Source organism: Carettochelys insculpta, chromosome 1, assembly GCF_033958435.1.
Source record: "Carettochelys insculpta isolate YL-2023 chromosome 1, ASM3395843v1, whole genome shotgun sequence".
Classification (NCBI taxonomy): domain Eukaryota; kingdom Metazoa; phylum Chordata; order Testudines; family Carettochelyidae; genus Carettochelys; species Carettochelys insculpta.
The window spans coordinates 156396966-156417540 of record NC_134137.1 but is presented as its reverse complement, the minus strand read 5'-3'; the positions used below and the strand labels follow the sequence as shown (position 1 = coordinate 156417540).

At 45.6% G+C, this 20575-nt stretch overlaps 1 protein-coding gene across 9 annotated transcripts in view; it reads left to right on the top strand.

Annotated features, from left to right (window-relative positions):
• Nucleotides 1-20575, top strand: part of APOO (apolipoprotein O) — a 78779-nt gene that overhangs the window by 13842 nt on the left and 44362 nt on the right. For 7 of the 9 annotated variants that reach the window (XM_074994365.1, XM_074994349.1, XM_074994318.1 and 4 more), the window contains 2 exons: nt 2847-2957; nt 11905-12024. In XM_074994365.1, coding sequence (XP_074850466.1) covers nt 2850-2957; nt 11905-12024 — 228 coding nt within the window. In that variant the 5' untranslated portion in view covers nt 2847-2849. The remainder of the gene's footprint in view (nt 1-2846; nt 2958-11904; nt 12025-20575) is intronic. The other 2 variants (XM_074994387.1, XM_074994376.1) reach the window with 1 other exon arrangement.

The following is a 20575-nucleotide window of genomic DNA, read 5'->3' as shown; positions in this document are numbered from 1 at the left end:
ACCAACGTGGCGTGGCCAGTGTTTTCACTCAGTCCCTCGGGAAGAAGCAATAATAATGAGGAACGGGCGTCCCCTAGGACCTTGGGAGGCAAAGACCCTCCTGACCGGCAGGTAGAGGTAATTGGAGCTCAGTTAGAGGGGCTGCCGGACCCTTACTTTATACCCATTGGGTCACCTACGCTCTTCCTTATCTCAGAAGATGCTAATTGAATTAACTTGTCTTGAGACAGTAGTTCTCACAAGACTGGTTCACACCTGTTGGGTGGAGATAATTCTAGAGCATTCTTTCTTTATGGGCCAGAGATTCTTCCTCTGTCTGGGATGTTTGTGTAGGCGAATCAACTGATGGTACTTAGCCAAGGGCAGTCCTAGGCCTGGCTGTTTATTAGCCCATTGTCTTTGCAGCTCTTGGGCATTCCAGGGCTGAGCTGCTTCTTTTAACCCTTTGGTGCTGTGAAGCACCCAGGAGTGACAAGAGGGAGTAGAGAAAAAGGTGGGTGCTGTCTGGCTACAGGTGGCCTGAACAGGAAGGAGGGTGCAGAAGTGGCCAGGTGGGGAACAGTTACCTGGCATTGCTGCCCTGTTTGGCTGCAGTTTAATCAGTCATATCAGCAGGGGAAAAGCCTTTTCGTGCTGTGCTGTGCCGCCATTTTCTCACCCAGGGGAAGGGGTGTGGCAACAGAACAAGGAGACCAGAGCCACTTCCTGCCCCTGCCAGGCAGAGCCCGTGGGCTGGATTCAGTCCTGGATTGCTTGATTCCACCCATGAGACTTGAGACTCCACTAGTAGTGGGCTGGATACTGGGGAGGTGAGCCCCAAGTTTCAGGGGCTGGATCCGGGCAGGCCACAAGCCAGGGGTTCCCCACCCCTGCTGTACACGGTGCACTTTCTTTTCTAAAAATTCAACCACCTACTGTGTGACAGAGACATCTACGATATAGTAGCATTACTAAGGGCTGCTTTTATCGCTGTTATAAAAATATAAATATTTAATGTAACTGAATTGGTGCAACAGAATATATTTTGTAATACCTGTGATAGAGAGAGAGAGGGATGGAGGGAGGGGCTGAGCAGTTCACACAGGCTAGGGATGACCCCCTGCTGTCTGTCACCTAACCTGTCAGGTAACACCTCTGTCCCTGAACAAAGACTGGGGAGGAGCCCAGCTGGTTTTGAATCAGAGGTTGACAGCCTGTGCTGAGGGGAGAGGGACAAAGGAGGGGGCTAGACCCTGGCTTGGGGGCACCCCTGAGGGGAGAGGGACAAAGGAGGGGGCTAGACCCTGGCTTGGGGGCACCCCTCAGGACTCACATCATCAAGATGGATTGGAATGACTTTCTGGATGCTGTAATGACACCTCTGTACTTCTTTGTGTGTCTGCCGTCTAATAAACTTCTACCTGCTGAGTGAGAATCACTTCTGCCTGTGGACAGGCTGCAGAGCTTGGGGACCCCAATACCAACACAACTTCACATGTAGAGCAGGCCCAAGTTTATTTGTGAAAAGTGCTATATGAATGAGAGACTATTAAAAGGTCCTGTATCCGTTAACTGGCTTTTTGGTTTAAACCTCTCTTGCTTTGGAGTTGTGAGCACAAATATCTCTTGGAAAAATGTCCTCCTTGCTCCCAGTTTCAGTTCAGTGCCATCTTGAATGACCATATACTGCATTTGTTTTTGTTTTCAACTCTATCACTTTTCGCTGTCTGTTTTAAAAGATTCATGGCCGCATACATCCTGGAAATAAGTAAGGTTTTATCCACTTTCAAGATGATAGTCCTGTTGTGTATTCAGATACAAGTGCTTTTCAAAAGTGGAAGCACAGTCTCTCTTTCTTACTTGAGTCTAGCATTTTGCTGTCAGGGCTTAATTTGTGCCAGAGCCAAATCCCAACACCTCTGAGCTTGCTGCATCAGTTCTGAAAGTTTCTTTTAAAAATTGTTTTTTGAGCTGGCATCTCCCCCCTTACTAATTAACAGGACTGCTCTAAGGGTTGCTCAGGGAGTAGAATGGGCTGGGGCTTTCTGCTCCCTGCTGCCATAATGAAGCTGAGCAGCTCGGCTGGGAGATGTTTGCAGAGGCTTCTATGTCGATCTGCTTCCCAAGCTCTCCCCATTGCAGTGGGTGCATGGGCGGCCAGGCCTCCGTGACTATCAGTATACTCTCCCATCCATAGGATGGTTGAAGTGGCCACAACTCGACACCCTCCCCCCCCACCTCCACAAGCAAGGGGCTTGGGGTGGTCACCCTGAACTCTCCTGTGGACACAATAGCTCTGTTAATCACTGCTTGTAGTTCAAAGCTCCCATGTTAGTGGAGGTAGGAGATGGTTCTGAGTCTCGGAGGTGGCTGGCATTGTACATCAGAACTTTCAACTCTAGTTGTCTCATTACAATGTAAACCCCTATTTGGCACCTTAGTGGAAGTATGCTCTCTCTCGCAGTGGCTGAACACCCACAGGTTCTACTGGATGAAATGTGATGACACCTCCAAATTTCTACTTCAATACAACTGGGTGAATTATGAATTTAGGAATCTTACTTCAGATACTGCCAATTGAAAAATGGTCCTAACTTATGTGCGCTTGTGCGGGAAGTCTTATGAGGTGAAGATACAGGAAACAGATGCTCCTAGATACTGAGCCATTTCACTGAACACCTGATTTTGTGGATATTTTGGCTCTGGCTGTTCATGTTTTATTCCTTGGTGCCATATGCACCATCTTTCACTTCAGCTTTGGTTTATAGGTTGTGCATGGAGCTCTCTGTACAGAAAGCATTCAAACATTTGTATAACGTGCATCCAGCTGACTGCATAAATGTGTATAATTTGTATATTGGTTTCAGGTAATGCGTCTGGGGGCAGCACCAGCTAGCCTGAGTTTGCTGCCCATTCAAGTATATGCTTCATCCTCAGAGACGGAAACTCCAAAAAAAGAAGTGCTAAAAATTGATGAGGTAAGACCCTGCTATTCTGGTTGTATTTATTGTGTTTTGGTGACGGTTGAGTAATGTTAGCAGATTAAGAGCTGGTTTGTCCTGTGTTCAGGTCAAAGTCAGCTGTGCTAATTCAGTTTGATAACAAATAAATCTACACCACCAAGCCCCTCCTCCTAACTTTGAGGGTTTAAATTCCATTTCTGTACTCCTCGTTTATGAGAGGTGTGGTGCTAAATTCAACCTTACACTTTGGGATAGTGAAGACTCGGAGCACTTTAAAGTCGACCTTCTTGGACTCTGGGATGTGTTCTGTAGTACCCCAGTGTGACTGCTCTGGTGAGCACTTACAACTCCGCTGCACTCCCAGGTAGACGGAACGCCCCCCCTTTCTCCCCCGACTCCCAGGAGATTTTGAATTTCCTTTCCCACTTGGCTAGCCTGACAAGCCCAGCATCACACCTGACCATGAGTGCCCAGGGTCACAATGAGCTCGGGCTTGGAGTGTGCGGGAGATACTGTCTCTGATTGCTGTGTGAGGAGTAGAATATGTGCAAGCAGAACTTTGAAGCAGCAGAAGAAAGTTGTTATCTATGCCAAAATCATAGAACACTAGAACTGTAAGGGACCTCATTGAGTCCAATCCCCTGCCCTGATGGCAGGACCAAGCACCGTCTAGATCATCCCTGATAGATGTCTGTCTAATCTGCTCTTAAATATCTCCAGTGATGGAGATTGTGCAACCTCCCTAGGCAATTTATTCCAGTGTTTAACCACCCTGACAGTTAAGAAGTTTTTCCTGATGTCCAACCTAAACCTCTTCTGCTGCAGTTTAAGCACATTGCTCCTTGTCCTATCCTCAGAGGCCAAGGAGAACAATTTTTCTCCCTCTTTGAGGTACTTGTAAACCTCTGTCATGTCTCTGTTGCTTCTCTGAGCAGCTGCACGGAATTTTAAGGGGGGATCCAAGCACTGTTCCAAAACTGTGGATACCTCCAAGCAACTCTTCAGATAGCCACAAGCAACAATGAGTAGGAAATTGAGGTGGAGGAGGAGAATGCTCAGCAGGCAAGCAGAGGATCTGCTCGCACCGACAGCCAAGACCTTTATTTAACTTTGGAACCAGTCTCCTCCCAGGACTTACTGCTGCTGGACTCTGGTGGCAGAGAGGGCATTTGTGGTTAAATGTAATTGGGTTTAATCTGTTTGATCTGCCCTGAGGGGCAAAGTGCAGCCAATCTGCCTACAGAGCGAAGGCTCCCTAGAAAAGCATAACATGTCTGGAGATGGAGCAGGAAACTTCCCTGCACATCTCTACACAGCTCTTATAGAAATACTTTTTAATTCCATCTCAGAAGGTTTCTGGGGAGGGCTACCTTTTTCAGTCTTCCGCAGTAGGACAGCGCCTTCCCATGCTGTGAAAGCAGTAAGTGGTCTGGCATCATTGCGACACAGAGCATAGCAGTATAAGACCAGGTTTGTGATCACATTAGTCAGCATCTGTTCCCTATCATCCTCCCTGATTTGGAGAAAACTGATACTGCGTATGGCAACCTAGATGAAATAGGGGAAGTTCTGTAATTGGTAACACTGAGGCAATTCACTTCTCTTTGGTCATCCCCACAAATAATGACCCCAGGTTTGCTGCCCTATTTGCAATGGGTTTGAAGAGGTCATCCTGGAGAACAGCCATACTGTTTGGGATGGGTGGGAACACATGCTGAGTGGGTGAGTCTCTATGCAGCCACCCCGTTCCTTCCACTCTTTGGAGATCACCTCATGAATTCAGCCTCTCCCTTGCAAATGCAAATGTCTAGATAGCTGTGAGGGCTGTACTTTGCATTTTCCATATGTGTTTTCAAAGCAGAAGCAAAAGTGCAAGAACCCCCAACTGCTGCTTGATGTGTTTGCCATCAAACAGAGTTCAGCTGCCTGGTGCTGTGTGTTCTACCTGCCTGGTGTGCTCTCGGTTTAAAATGAGAAGTTGTTTCAGTTTGTACATAACACATGCCTTTCATGCAGCACAGTGTTTCATTTGTTGCAAAAGAGTAACAGAGAGGTAGCCATGTTAGTCTGTACTCCAGCAAAACAAAGCAGCAGCAAAGTAGCACTTTAAAGTCTAACAAAGTAATTTATTCGGTGATGAGCTTTCACGGGACAAACCCACTTCATCAGGTCAATTTAATTTCCAATACAGACTGACATTTATAAATAGAGGACAAAAAAAATTCAATAAAAACTGACAAATCAAATAGAATTAAAGAGGGGAGGCTAGAGGCAGGGGGATGTTAATTGTCCTGTCTAAGATAATTATGAGCATCAAAGGAAGGGAAGCAGTCCTTGTAATGTGTGAGGTAGTCAATGTCTCTCTTCGTACCATGTGTTAATGTATTGAATTTGAATATGTACTCTAACTCACAAATCTCTCGCTCTAGTCTGTTGTTAAGTTCTCTGTGCTCCAGGAAGAGATTCTTTTGAAAGAAAAAAAATCATTGTAGACAGGGCTCTTTCAAAAATAAACCCCATCTTTGAAAGAACCCTTCTTCCTGAAACATAGTAGGAAGAAGGGTTCTTTGAAGACAGGGTTTATTTTTGAAAGAGCCCCATCTACATTGCTTGCTTTCTTTTGAAAGAATCTCTCTTCTGAAAAGATTATGCAAATGAAGCACAAGATATGTAAAGCAGTGCCTCATTTGCATTTTTGATTTCCTTCATTTGCATTCCTGTTTTGAAGGTGGAATGCAAGTGTAGATGAAGCCTCTGTGTTTCATAGGTATCTTCTCTAAAGTCTACACTTGGTTTTGTTTTTTGTTTTTTTTTTATCCCAGTACAGATGGAACAAAGACTCAGCTTTCCCTGCTCATCCTGTACTTCAGTTGCATTGTTGCCAACTGTCATTAAATTTATGGACACACCGTAAAAAGTTAGCCAAAATTGGACGTGTCCCTAAAGTCCATTAAAAAAATAAATTCGGCATCTGTAAATTTCGTAAAAGTACGATAACATTTAAAAAAAGCAACACTTATTCTATAGCACTTACATTTCTTCTGTGCTACTTCAGCCATTTTACTCTGGAGCAATGGAAATTTGACGTTTTAGTTGTTTCTTTAGCTCAGTGGTTGAAGTGATGTAATGGATATCACATGATATCATCTACATTATCCCGCCGAGTTAGTGTCAGCACATTGGCAACATAACTAACTAAATGAAAGTTAATTACATAGCCTATTGTTCTTGTAGTGTATGAATGACAAAGATTACTTTTCAATTTTGGCCATTTATGTTGTCTTAATATGGTACAAAAATTATGTCTGTAAAAAAAATTTGTCTGTCTGTATATTTTTCCTCTTTTGTCCACAAATGAAATTTCTGTGGGTTGGCAACCTTGATCAACTGCCACAGATTAAAAGGTGAAAAAATTGCTTTTGCCACTCGCTTTTCAACTGTTGAGTCTCATTTCTGGTGGTGGTGTGCTTCAGTGCAGGACAAAGCCATTCTCAAAGTTCAATGAAAGTGGCCTTTTAGGCATGTGAAAATTTTGCAGCCTCCTATTCAGGGATCGTCCTGATTTTTCACTCCCGAACCTTCTCTCTCTCTCTCTCCCTCTCTCTCTCTCTGGAGGATGCGAGGGAGAGTTATCCAATGTTTTGAGATAACATATCGTTTGCTCTTTCAATATGAGTTGTTGATTTTGGGGCTTTTAGATGTTCCCCATTTATCAAAAATTGACAGGAAGGATTTTTTTTTAACTTTGCAATTACAGCGTTGGGAGCCACAAAGAAGTCCTTAAAGAGCCACAGGTTGCAGATCCCTGCTCTTGTAATTGTCCTATAACCACATATCTGTGCAGTCCCACCAGTCTGTGCTTGTCTTGCCAGATGAGAATCAGTGTTTCAGTTGCTCCACTCAGTGGGTTCCTGTCCATCTCCATTTGTGGCTTTCTCACATTTTTCCTTGTGCTGGTAGCTCCTGGCTAGAATCTGGACAAACTACAGCATAATGTGCAAGGTATTTGCAATGCTTGCGGTAGTCATTTGCAGCTGAGTTCAGCAGGGTTCAAACTTGCCCTGCTAGGGCATAGGGAAAAACAGGATCAAAAGATGTTTTACTGTTGCTCTCAAGCAAGAATGAAGAAAATAAGCACATTATGGGAGGCTAATGACATTTACCAGAAACACCCCCTGTATTGTTTCTGTTTTGTCAGGCATTGGGAGCCTAACCCAGATTGCAAGTGGGCATTGGGAACTGTGGGATGGCTACCCATGGGGCACCACCGTTGAAGTCAAAGATAGCCATGCAGCTGGGTGTACTCTCAGGTGATCTCGTGTGCCCAGTGAGGACATGCACCTTTGATTTTGTAAATTTGGATGATAAAAAGTTGACCTGAATAAATTCAACTTAATATTGTGGTGTAGACATACCTAAGAAACATATGTTTAACAAAGAAAGATCCTTTACTTTGGGAGGGTAAAAAATATTGCATGTTTGTCTTCATATTGCAAGGAAAAAGGAATAATTAATTTAAACTTTCAATGGAAAAGTCCATAAGCTCTGCTTTTACATTTCCTATTGTTTTCAGGTCAGTTTGATATTTTGAGACTTACTAAAGTACAAAATAGTCTTTTCTTCATATTTGAAAACCCCTAATAAAATATATTTTTTGTGGGGGCAGCTTTCTGGGCTAAGAAAGGTGCCAGTTGTGATGGAGTCGGGGGAGTGCAAATGCGAGACTCAGCCTGGATGTGAGACACAAGCAGAATAGCTCCCAGCGGCTAAGGATGGCCCTGGGGCTAAAACTGACAGGTAACACCTCTGCCCTGAACAAAGAGGAGGGAGGAGCCGAGCTGTTTTTTGGAATTGGGGGCGGCAGTTAGAGGCTAGGGGAAGAGAGAGCTGAAAGGCAGCCAGCCTGGGAAGGGGGAAAGCTACACCGCAGAGGGGCACCCCTGGGGGTCTTCTCCCCGGGACAGGTTGGAAGGACTGTCTCTGACTGCTGTACTGATGCTTCTGTGAGAAACTGGGCATCTGTTGCCTAATAAACCTCCTGTTATACCTGCTGAGTGAGAGTCACTCCTGCCAGCAGACGGGGTGCAGTGCAGGGGGACCCCTGAACCCCATCACACCAGTACAGGTTGAACCTCTCTCATCCAACCCCCTCAGTACCTGACTGGTGCCAGCTGAGAGAATTTGCCAGACCACAGGTGGTCAATATTGCCTAGCACATTACCAACACTCTCACTGCTTACTGGGCTCTTAGAAGACCTTTAGGGGTAAATTGCAGCTAAATAATAGCACAGAACACTGAGAGCCAGCTGTTAAAGTTCCTTTTCAGTAAAACACCGATGTTCAGGTCATTAACAGAATGGCCCACTTCCCCCACCTCCTTCTGCCCCTCTGCTCTCTGATTTGCTCACCTTGATGATAATTTTTCTGATTTGTAAACCTTGGTTACTATTTTTGGCTCTCTGTGCCTTATATATTGACTCTGTTCTGGTATGGCTATGATCTGAAGAAGTGGGTCTGTCCCATGAAAGCGCATCGCCTAATAAATTATTTTGTTAGTCTTTAAAGTGCTACTGGACCGCTTTTTTGTTTTGACCGTATATAGACTAGCACAGCTATCTCTCTGTTACTACTCAACATGTAATGCACTGGTATATGTGATCCACAGGAATGTCTGCCTCTAGCTGACATTAGGTGCTGTTTATAAGATCTGCTAGCTTTCATTTGCATGCTTAAATAAAGTCAAGTCAAGTCTGTTTATCTTAAAATACAACTGTGTTTATCAGTCAGTACAGAAGGGAAACCTGATTCCTACCCTGTATCATTTACAACCCTGCAAAGCAATGTATTAGCTTGCATTTCTGTGTGGGGGCAGTATCTCCACACTTTGCACCGAAGGATCAAGGCTTAAATATGCACAAAACACAAGGAACAACAATGGAAAAAATTTGGGGGAAGAGCAGGGTACAGAAGTAACAGCCTCTGGGTATTTTAGTTACGCATTCATCTGGATAGCTGTTGTTAAAATAATTGTTTATAGAGTAAAGCTTTGTACTGATTGGCTGTTGTGTCAGAAATGAGAGTGGTTAGACAAAATTTGAGGCCTTGTAAGTTTCAGTTGGGAGTAGAAACTGATCATGGAGTCTGATACTTGATTTGACACTTTGTTTATTCACAGGGAACGTACAAAAGTTCTTTTCCCCCAAATAGAAGGGGAACAAAACTGGGTATCGCATCTACGCTTACATTATGAGTCTAGAGAGCTAGCACCAGACCATCTTAATTTACACACGTCACATAGAACAGGAATAGGGTGACCATCAGTCCTGTGTTTGAGTGGGACGCTCCTGTATTTAGGATGCCAAAAAGGCGTTCTGACTTTAAAAAAAAAAAAAAAAAAAAAAAAAAAAAAAAAGGGACTCATTGTCCCATATTTCCCCCCCGCTGCCCCAACCTTGGGGAAGCAGGGGGGGCGTGGGCAGCTGCCACTTCCCCAGTGCTCCCAGGGAATTGCTGGTGGTTGCTACTTCTCCGGGGCTTCCGGGCAGCGCTGGCTGACTTCCCCGGGACTTCTGGGAAGCACCAGCAGCTGCTGCCTCCTTCCCAGCTCCTTGGGGCTTGGAAGAGCCACCCCTCTCCCCCGCCAGTTCCCTCTCCTGTATTTGGAACAGGGATTGCCCTGTTGTATTAGGGTTGCCCTGAACTGGAAGGGACCTTGAGAGGTCACTGAGTCCAGTCCCCGTTCTCCAAAACTCCATGTGCTTCAACTGGTGCTTGACTTTCCCTCTTTGGGGTCTCTTTTTGTATTGTCTCCCTTTCTGCTTCCTGGCCATCCACCATTTCCATACAAACATGCAACTGGCCAGAACGAATACCTCATAGAACCCCTCCATTCACATGGTGCTAATTTCTGGGTCAGACTCCACCATGCTCTATTTCAAAATGTCCCCTTGCCTCTAACAGCTGTCATAATTGAAGGGTGTGTTTACACATCACTTTCACATATGGCTATGATGTGAAGCAGTGGGTCTGTCCCACAAAAGCTCGTCACCAAATAAATTATTTTGTTGGTCTTTAAAGTGCTATTGGACTGCTTTTTTGTTTTCATAGTATATAGACTAGCACAGATCTCTGTCGCTTACATCAAGGTTTAACTTTGCTAATAACGTTATACGTCAAATCTCTGTTTTCCGAAGAAACTATCAGTAGCTCTAATACGTTAAGATGTAACCAAGAGACATGTTGGATATGGTTTAATTTAAGAATTAGAGTAGCACAGGCTGTCCTGCTCCAGCCTGGAGTATGGATCTTACAAGCAAAGATTTCATTTACTTTCACAGAATCATAGGAGCTGGAAGGGCCCTCAGGAGGTCATCTAGTCCAGCCCCCTGCTTCAAGCAGGATCAACCCCCACTAAGTCATCCCAGCCAGGACCTTGTCAAGCCGGAACTTAAAAACCTCAAGGGATGGAGAATCCACCACCTCTGTAGGCTACGCATTCCAGTGCTTCACCACCCTCCTGGAATTAGTTTTTCCTGATATCCAACCTACACCTCTCCCTCTTTAACTTCACACCATTACTCCTTGTTCTGCTATCTGACTCCACTGAGAACAATTTCTCACCATCTGCTTTAGAGCCCCCCTTCAGAAAGTTAAAGGCTGCTATTAAATCACTCATAAGTCTTCTCTTCTGTAAATTAAACAAGCCCAAATCCCTCAGCCTCTCCTCATAAATAACTGGAGTCCAAAATCTTTTTAATCTCAAAAGTATTTTTTCTTTCATACTCACAACTAAAAGTGGCTTTAGATTTGCTGAAATATGAAGGACTTCATAAAAGTAGTTTTGGCCTAAGACTAGGTGTGAGAAAAAGGGAACTTCTTGGAGAGTATTGTGAGGAACTGAATTTAAGATTTAGAATGAAATGACTGTCAGGTTTTGTATTATGTCAGCAAATCTGTAGTTAGTATTTTATTGCTTCAGAAAAGTAAGTGCTGTCATACCATGGTTAAAAAGTGTTTGTTTATATTTAAAACAGCTGCATGTTTGTTTGTTTGTTTTTTTTCCACATGAATTCCAGTAAACTCTGGCAGTAAATCTCTGCCTGTACTTCTGCAGATCATATTTAGGAAGGCAAACAGTGAAACATGACAGTAGCATTAAGGCTGTTAAATGCTTAAGTGGTAAACGTAATTTTGGCAGCAGCCAGCCATGCCAGGGCAGAGCAGTCCTAGACATGGAGGGGCTGGTGGGCCAGGGCCAGTGGTACCCCAGGGTTGTGGTGAGGCCAGGCAGTAGAATCTAGGCTAAAAAAGGGTTAATTGGTTAAGGGCTATCATTTAATCAGTTAAACATATTAATATCTCTAGCATGAAGATGGAATCAGTATTAAGAGATTCGTCTTCAGGTGGTATGAGAAGTTTTTACATTTTTAAAAGCCTAAAATCTAATGATATTAGGCAAGTCTTCATTACATGAATACTAATTCTTTAGATGTCACTCCTCTTATGTTGATTGTACTAATGCAGATCTCAGTTTGTATGCTAAGTAAAGAGCTCACTAGACTATTTAATGTTTCAGATAATGGCTTAGATAACTGTAGACAATGGTTGCTTGAAGGTGTAGTGCACTTACTAAAAACACTTAGAACCAATATTACTGGGTAAGCATAGTAAACACATCTCACAATTATGTATGTGTTCTTTTGACTAAATGAGTCTCATTCTGTTTTTAAACCTGTAACTTGAATTAGCCATCAACTTGTTTGGATGAACAGAGGAACAATTAGTGATGTTCTTCTCATGGTGTGTAATTATTCATTTACAGAGTTCTCACAGCTATACTGTATTTTTATTATGTTTAGCAGTATCATTTACTTTAGGGCCCTGTTGAACTATATAGTTCCTGCCCTGAGGACCTTCTTTTACAAGTCTACCTTTTTAATCTCTTGTTTGCTAATATTCACAGCTTTCGCTCTATTCCTGTCCAACTCGTGAGTCTAAATATGTGGAAAAACCACAAACCCAGTTGGAGGAAGGGATCTCGTATCTGCGACATTCTGTGGAGCCATACACAGCCTGGTGTCAGGTATGGCAGTTTTATCTTACGGAAGTGCAGCTATGCTTCCATAGTTAAGGATGATTGAGGATTTAGCTGATGACAGGACATTCAAGACATTAAAACCTGTCTGGCTCCAAATTAGTGAATTGCCGTAAAAAGAAAGGCATCTCTGAAGGGGCTGAATACATACGGATATTTTAGTTATTAGAAACTGTTGCTGGAAAAAGGAGTTGGTTCTCTTTTCTCTGCCCCCGCAGTTGTGTAAGGTGTGTTTCACCAAATCTTGTACCTCTTTTTGGGATGGGGGGGTCTGATTTAGAATCCCTCACACCTTGAGAACTCACCCTGGATCTCCCTTATTGGAGCTGCAAAAGCCTTTTATCCCAAAATCTTTTCTCTTAAGACTTTTTAACAGTTTCTCTTTACCTGAAGATTAAGAGCTTCAATCAGTCCCCAGCTGGATTGTGGGGCAGGATAGATAAGTGGTTTGAGCACTGGCTTGCTAAATCCAGGGTTGTGATTTCAATCCTGGAGGGGGCTGTTTAGGGACCTGGGGCAAACAGATTAAAACTGAAAAAAAATCTTTCAGGGATGGTGCTTGGTCCTTCTGTGAGGGGAGGGGACTGGGCTCAATGACCTTTGAAGGTCCCTTCTAGTTCTATGAGATGGGTATAACCGTTTCTTGGCTCCTCCCAACTTGCATGAAATTTGAGTTACACGAGGTTGCCCAGGAGCACAACTGTCGCATAACTTGGGGGTCCACTGTATTCCTCACTTTGTCCGGGAAGCATGGGAAGCAGATGAACCTGGGCCCAGTCAGCCAGGAGACATGCACCCATCCCCCAGCTGTGCCTGTTGGAGCTGCAGCGAGCGTAGAGGGGCACTTCTCAGCTGGCCCTAAGGTGCTGGGATCAGCGAGGACAGTGTTAGTCCCCCTTTGTGGGACAGCCTACATACTGAACCCCTCATCCCATGCCCCATCCCAGAATAATGATTTAAATGAAGAAAAAGAAATATTGAATTGCAGACCCAAGCAACACCAGGTAAATAAATCTTCTAGTGTCACATAAAATAGATTGTTACATTATTATTCAGTCCTTTAATTTTTATTGTACAGAATTTAATTCTACTTTACAGAACAACAGAAAATCTAGGTGCAAATGATGTGTACAGAGAACAACAATGCTTTGCATATGGTATACAAAGAGACCCTTCAAGCTCTTAAGTCTATGGCACAGATGCATTTTCCTACCAAGAACATAGGAAATATATTAAGGATAACTGGTTCCCCTCCTGATATATGTCCTCTGTTTCAAACAAAATAGTCATCATTGGTAAGAATATACCATCTCTTTTAGGAGACATATACATAAAGAGCGTGCATTCGTACTCTTGTGAAGCTGTGTTTAGAGGTACCTTGATGCGCAAGAATCCTGTGTTAGAAAGGAAGAGGCATATGGCTTGTTAAGTCAAAAGAATCAAACATCTATGTCAGACCAATCCCAGAAAGTAAACAAGCAATTAGTTGAAGTCAGATATAAACTTGGCCTACTATTTGCTGAAAGGGCAGCCACATTTATAATATAACTCTCTTGCAGAAAAGTGACATAAGCAATTGGCTACTTGCTAATTTGTTTAAAAAAATACTTAAGACAATAAAATCATGTCTCCATTTTGGAAGACTCCAAATGAGCTAGAAACAGGTTTTGAGCACAAAAAATCACTTGCTGATTTTTATAGGAGACCCTGTGCATTAGGGATATTTAAATGGTAAGCATACCGGTAAGCATGAAGTTTACCGGTATGCTTACCAGTTAACCACTTACTTGGCCATTGCTGGTAAACTCTGGTAGTGGCCAGCTGTACTGGGCTGGAGGAGCTGTGACCAGGATAAGGCTGGTGGGTTGGGTGGTGGGATCCTGCACCTGTGGTGGGACCTCATGGTTGGTTCCTGCATCTGGACTCCACAGCTATGCTGGGCTGGGTGGCCACCTCTCGGTTCAACGGTTAACTTGTTAAGTGCTAGCAGTTCACCATTTTACATCCCTACTGTGCATTGGGTGACATTTGTTCTAAATCAAAAGCTTATCTTGTTTAATGCTACACTGTCTGAAGAATGTTAAATGAGGAGGTTAACCCTGGTGAAATTATAGAAGTTACTTAAATGATAAATCCCAAGGCCCTGAATAGTTTCTCCCCTAGATTTCTGCCTATTTTTTTAGAGCACAACTGGCACAGCTGCTATTGGAGGTCTTAAATGAGATATTGAAAGAAGTAAAAGAGCCTAATACCTGGAGAGATGCACAAAATGTAGTAATATCAGAGTCTGGTGAAGACTTCTTCAGTTGTATAAAACAAAAAAGCATTCCTGTAGCACTTGAAAAACTAACAATATAATTTATTAGCTGATGAGCTTTTGTGGGACATTCTTCACTTTCTTCAATTCTTCAAATCTGGAAAATCCTGATAAATGATAACTGAGATGAGGAGAATTTAACAGAAAGATAGAAAAAAAATGAAATAAAAACTGACAAATCAGCTAGCTAGGACAGAAGGAGGTGTGCAAACAGGGAAAAAAATAGTTTCCATGAGTGTCTGTGAAGTGGGTTGCCTGGGATCACTATGAATATCAAAGGTACTGAAAATGTACTTTTAACGTGTAAAGTAATTAATATCTTTGAGTCCAAGATGATAAGTATCGAACTTTGAGAATGAACTGCAATTTTTGTTTTGTGAAGATTGAATTCAGATGTCTCCCTTTGTAATTTGGTGTTAGTCTCGCTTTGCTTTAGAATGCAGACTTTTAAGTTTTGGATGCTATGACCTGCTAGATTGAAATGCTAAGACAGGGTTGTGTATTCAGATTCCTAATGTCTAATTTGTGTCAATTCATTCATAATATCCACCATCATTTTCCCCTTCCTTGATATTTGTCTCATCTCTTTGATTAAATCAAAATGCTGTGATCTGTTTGCCTCGGTCTCGGCAAATAAACTGGAGAAAAAAATCCTTCTGTTCCTCTTCATAGACAGTCAGACCAGTTTCGTACTAAATAGACAGCTGCAAACATTCAGGCTGTGTCTACGCTACCGGGTGCTTTAGAAAGGCAAGCTTCCGGAAGGCACCTTTTGCAAGACTGGGCTTCGAAAGAACGTGGATGCACTCAAAACTGGCTCAATCCACCATGCTGTTTTTTTGAGAGGGAGTGGCATCTCGTGGACCTCAATGCTGCTATGGAGGGCTTCGCCTTCCCCAGCTGCTTCAGGACCCTGGATGGGACCCATATTCCTATCTGGGCCCCGGACCACAGTGCGGGATGTTATGTCAGTAGAAAAAGGTACTGCTCCGTGGTCCTGCAGGCCCTTGTGGATGCCTACCGCCGCTTCCTGGACATCTGTGTGGGGTGGTCTGGGCAGGTCCATGACTCCTGGATCCTCCGGAACTCCTCGGGGGGCCACAGACCGCAGAAGGGGACCTATGTGCCCCCGTGGGACCTCCCCATCAGGGATAGCACCATGCCCCTGTGCATAGTGGCTGATGCTGCTTACCCCCTTCACCTGTGGCTCATGCGTCCCTACATAGGACAGACCAACCCCCACCCCCAGGAGTGCTTCAGTGAGTGCCTGAATTGGGCCCGGGGCACAGTGGAGCAGGCCTTTGGCCGGTTCAAGGGACACTTCCAGTGCTGCCTCCGCAAGGCTAGAGGTCAGCCTGAGGAACGTGCCTGTGGTGGTGGCCAAGTGCTGCACTCTCCACTATACTGTGGAGAACAACCAGGAGTGCTATATCCTGGGGTGGGCTGCCAAGGCAGCGCCCAGGTACGAGCAGCACCACCCATGCGCTGAGCTGCCTGGAAAACTGGGACAGGGTGCAGGTGAGGAAGGCCTCAGGGCGGCCTTCAATGAGGGGCCCCAATGACCCTCCTCCTGGCACCCTCCACCATGGCCCCCACCACTGCCCCCCGCATGCACACATACCCCTTCCTCCACCTATCGCATGGGACACGGGGGTGTTGTCAGATAAACTTTGTGAAACCTACAGCAATCCATCATGAAACAATAGTACAAATGCGGGGGCTATATACCGGGGTGAATGGGGAGAACTATATACGGAGCGTTGGGGGGGGGGGGGGCAGCGCAACCTGGAGGGGGGTTACCCTAAACCCCCTGCAGGGCTGGGGGCCATGATCCATGGCGACTGCGGAGGGCCCTCCTGCCCCGGGTCCGGGGTCCCTCATGGGGCTGGGATGCGGATGGGACCACAGGGAGGGAGGAGTGTGCTGGGGGTGCGGCGACTGCTGCCTGTGTGCTGGGGGTGAGGGCGAGGGGGACAGTGCAGCATGGCCCGCCCTGGCTAGGAGAAGCTGCACCAGCTCCAGCAGCGCAGCTGGTAGGTTATCGGGTGGGAGGAGGGTGGCAAGAGCGCTGGCAGGTAGGGGCAGCAGGGGATGTGGTGTGGGATGTGGCGAGGGATGCGTGGTGGGTGCCAGGTGAGAGCCTGTAAGGCCCCAGTGACCTCACCCGAGGCCGCATGCCGCTACCCCATGTCTGCCTTCTTGAGGTTGAGCCAACGCTGGAGCACAACCATCTACTCCCAAATTGCCACTGTCTGGGAGGCGGCCTCCTCATCCTCGTGGTGACCACAGTGGTGTGGCCTGCGTGCATGGGCCTGCACGGGTGCTGGGCGGCCCAACGGCCTGGCCTCCCTCAGTGCTCAGGGGTGATGATGTCCCGGCCCTGGACAGGGCTCACCTGGCCCTTGGTCACTGGTGCTGTGCAGTCAAGGAGGGCGGGGGTGACCCGTCAGCCCCTTGCTCTGCTCCCGGAGCCGTGCATGCACTCCCTATGACCAGCCCCTCCGCTGGTGGGCTCTTCGGGACCCTGGGCACTTGGGGGTCCCCTCATGGGTGCGGTGTGTACCAGGCGGGCCCCGTCCCGCTCCCAGGCCTCTGTCTGGGCTTGCAGGTTGTGGTGCTGTCCACAGCACAGGGTGCTGAGTGCAGTGCGTGGGCTACCCTGCAGGCTGCGTCGGGACAGGGCAGGTGGCTGGGTGGCAGGCCTGCTGCTGCTGGCTGCGAAGAGTGCCCCACCCCCAGCCCAGGGTGTCCAATTCCCCGGTCACATACCTGACGATCCCTAGAGGACTTCAAGGGTGGCCTGGGTGGAGGTGTCCCTTCTGGAAGAGCCAGAGGGGATTTCTATTACCAGGGCCCCCTCCTCGTCCAAGGACACCAGCTGCTCCTGGCTGTGGTCCGTGCCCAAGGGTCTTGCCCATCCGTTTGGCCCGAGCTGGGCCTCTGCCTCTGGCGCCACTGTGTTGACCACGGTCTCTGGGTTGGCTGCATCCCTCCGCCCCAGCAGCTGATCAAGGGCTTTGTAGTGGGGGCAGCTGGTGGGTGCTCCCCCCAAGTGGCCGGCTGTGTCTGTGTCCCAGGTGTACACCTGGCTTAGCTCTTTCATCTTTGACTGGACTTGGTTGGCTGAGTGTGGGGGTTGACCCCGGGTCTTCAGGCTGGCTGACTGACCGCTGGACTTAGGCTGCAGTGTTCCTGCGTTGGCCGGTGGTGTGGAGGAGCACCTCCTCCTCCCCCCACAGGCCCAATAGGTCTTTTATCTCCCCCTTGTTCCAGGAGGGGGCCTGCTTTTTGGCCCCTGGCTGCCTTCCAGAGACTCCTCTGGTGGATTGGAGGGGGGCCCCTGAGGGTCACGGAGGCCTTGTGGTGTTGCTGTGGGGCTGGTGGAATGCCTTGCTGGCCTCTTTTGTTGCTGTGAGGCTGTGCTGCTGCAGGCTCATGCAGTGTCTGCAGCCAACACACTCACAGCTGCCTGCTTGGGGTTTCTGGGCTTGTGCTTCTTTTAAACACAGCTGGATGTGACGGCTGTAGAGCCCCTCGTGCTGGCAAGAGCAGCTCCGCACGCCAGCTGACCGGCACCATGCAGGATGGGTCTTTTGAAAGAGCAAGTGTGTGGCGCATCTGCAATGGCCATCTTTCAAAAGAAGGCTTCGAAAGGAGGAGCTATTCCTGAAACAGGAAGGGCAGAGCAATTTTTGAAAGCCGCTCCGCAATCTTTTGAAAATAATTTTGAAAGAGTGCTTTGTGTGTGTGGGCATGTCACAGGTTATTTTGAAAGGGGCCTTCCTTTCAGTGTTGCTTTTGAAAGGGCTTGCTAGTGTAGACGCAGCCTCGGTGTTCTTGGCGTTTTTTAGCTGAATGAACCAAAGAATTCCATTTTTTATCATTAGCTGCTGAAAAAGCTTGTGATAGTGGATTGACAATATCTGAAGGGCACGTTAACCCTGTAAGAATTTGGCTTAGGTCCGAGATTTTGGGTGCTTATTCTGTACTACTCCAAATGCCGCATCAGGCATTAAGGGACATATATTAGAAAGATTTCCTCTTTTTAGGGTTGTAAGCTAGTGATGCACCTTCTTGGCTCTTCTCTTTGCAACTGCATTGGAGCTGTTTGAAGAGAGAGAAATAACTCAAATGGAATATATAGGGACTCGAGTAAGCACAGCTTCTACCTACACAGATGATGCATTGGCATTTGTGACAACCCTGCCCAAGACATTACATGATGTGAAAGAGATACTGAAATTGCAGAGTTTCAGATTTTAAAATAAACTACAGTAGCTCTGAACGTCTAGATGTTGAAGTGCACCCTGACCTGAAAATAAGGATGGAGAGAAAAGGAGGGGACACAAATGTGACGAGATGAGTACATAATTAAAATACACAGGAGTACAAGTATTTAAAAAACCAGGATCTTTATAATAATTACCACCCTCTGATTAAGAAACTAGAACAAATTTAGAAAATCAGGCAAACTATGAGTCCCCTGGCTAGGTGAAATTATCTGTTTTTCTTGTAAATGTTGCTGATCATCATCCTGTGGAAACCTTTTCAAGGTCAGCATGTATTTGCGGATACAAGAAGATGAGTCAAATAGCAACCAAGCTGTTGGCAAAAGAGGGGAGTTACACTTCTAAACATGAAACTATTTTTGTGCCAGCCACATTAGAAATTTTGATCACTTCAAAACATAAACTTGTAAGAGAGTAGGCACACAGTTCTATAGTTAACTCTAACAGTCTTTGGGATAAAGGAAATCTCTAGGCTAAACCTCCCTTTTTTGAGAGCAACAACAGACTATGGGATAACACAAAAAAACAAAGCCTTTATCCATTGCCAACAGATGAAAATAATGAATTTGGCTCTACTAAAAATGCAGGAAGCTACATGTGTGGGGCATTTTGCTTTTTTCTTCTTCCCCACTTCTCCTTGTCTGCGCTGCAGTGGGACCTCTCAAACTGCCACCCCCTCACTTAGTACTGGTCTCCACTGGGGATGGCCCTGAGCAAGGCTCTCCCAAGTGTCAACATAGATGCTGCATTTTTTCATATGTGCCTTCAGCACATCCCTGTATCGCCTTCTCTGACTGCCGATGCCCCTCTGTCCTTCCTTGAACTTGGAAAACAGAATCTGTTCTGGGAGGCACTGATCAGACATCCAAACCGGGTGATCAGTCCAGCGAAGTGTTGGTGATTGATAATGGCTTCAATGTTGGTCATGTTTTACTCTTCCAGGACACCAGTGTTTGTGCACCTATCCTTCCAAGAGATATTTAGGATTCTCCTGAGGCGATTAATGATATTGTTCAAGTCCCTTCAAATGACGTTTGTGTGTTTTCCAGGTTTCACGTGTGTACAGTAGCATTGGAATAACCACTGCATGGTATACAAGGTGCTCGGTCTTGGGATAGATATGTCAGTTTTTGAAGACCATTTCTCTCAGGTGGGCAAAAACAGAGCTTGCACGGCTTAGACGATGCCGGATTTCTGCATCTATGTCAACTTTAGCAGAAGGAGGACTTCCAAGTTACGGGAAATGCTCTGTGTTTTCCAGCAGTTTTTCACTGGCTTCCATAGAAAGTACAGGAGATTGTCCTGTTGGTGAGGGTTGGTAGAGCATCTTGGTCTTTTTGATGTTCAGTATAAGGCCTAGAGTCAGCAAAGGTACTTAAAATGGCCTGAAAGGCTCTGTGTTGATGATGGACCTGTCAAAAAATAGGAGATTCAGAATAGAGATTGGGAACTGTGTTTTAAGGAACCCTGGTTGCCAGGTGCTAGATATCTTGAGTAATCCTGAAAATTTTGCATTGTCTAAAAGCTACAAAGAATGTCTTAATCCATCTCTTAGGTGTAGTAAGTATCACAGTTGTGAGGAATAGAAGATAAACTATTGTCAAGTCAATTGTCTGGTTTCAAAAAGTCTGGGAAAAACTAATATCAGAAAAGTTGATCCACCATGTGAGAGTTCTGCAGGAAAGAGAAGAAAAATTGCTTTCCTAAAAATATGGTGGACTTTCTGGGAAAGACTTCTCTGCCAACCCCCACTCCTAGCACCTAGTTGGAGGGCCCCAGAACGTTCTTTGAATAGTGAGGATAGGAGAAAGTGTTAGTATGATGCTCAACTGGTAAGACAGTAGTCTGTGTATATCAGAACCTGAATATATTTCTCTATTGGTGGATTATACAGTTACAAGAATTCTTTTATAATTTATTTCATCCAAGAACA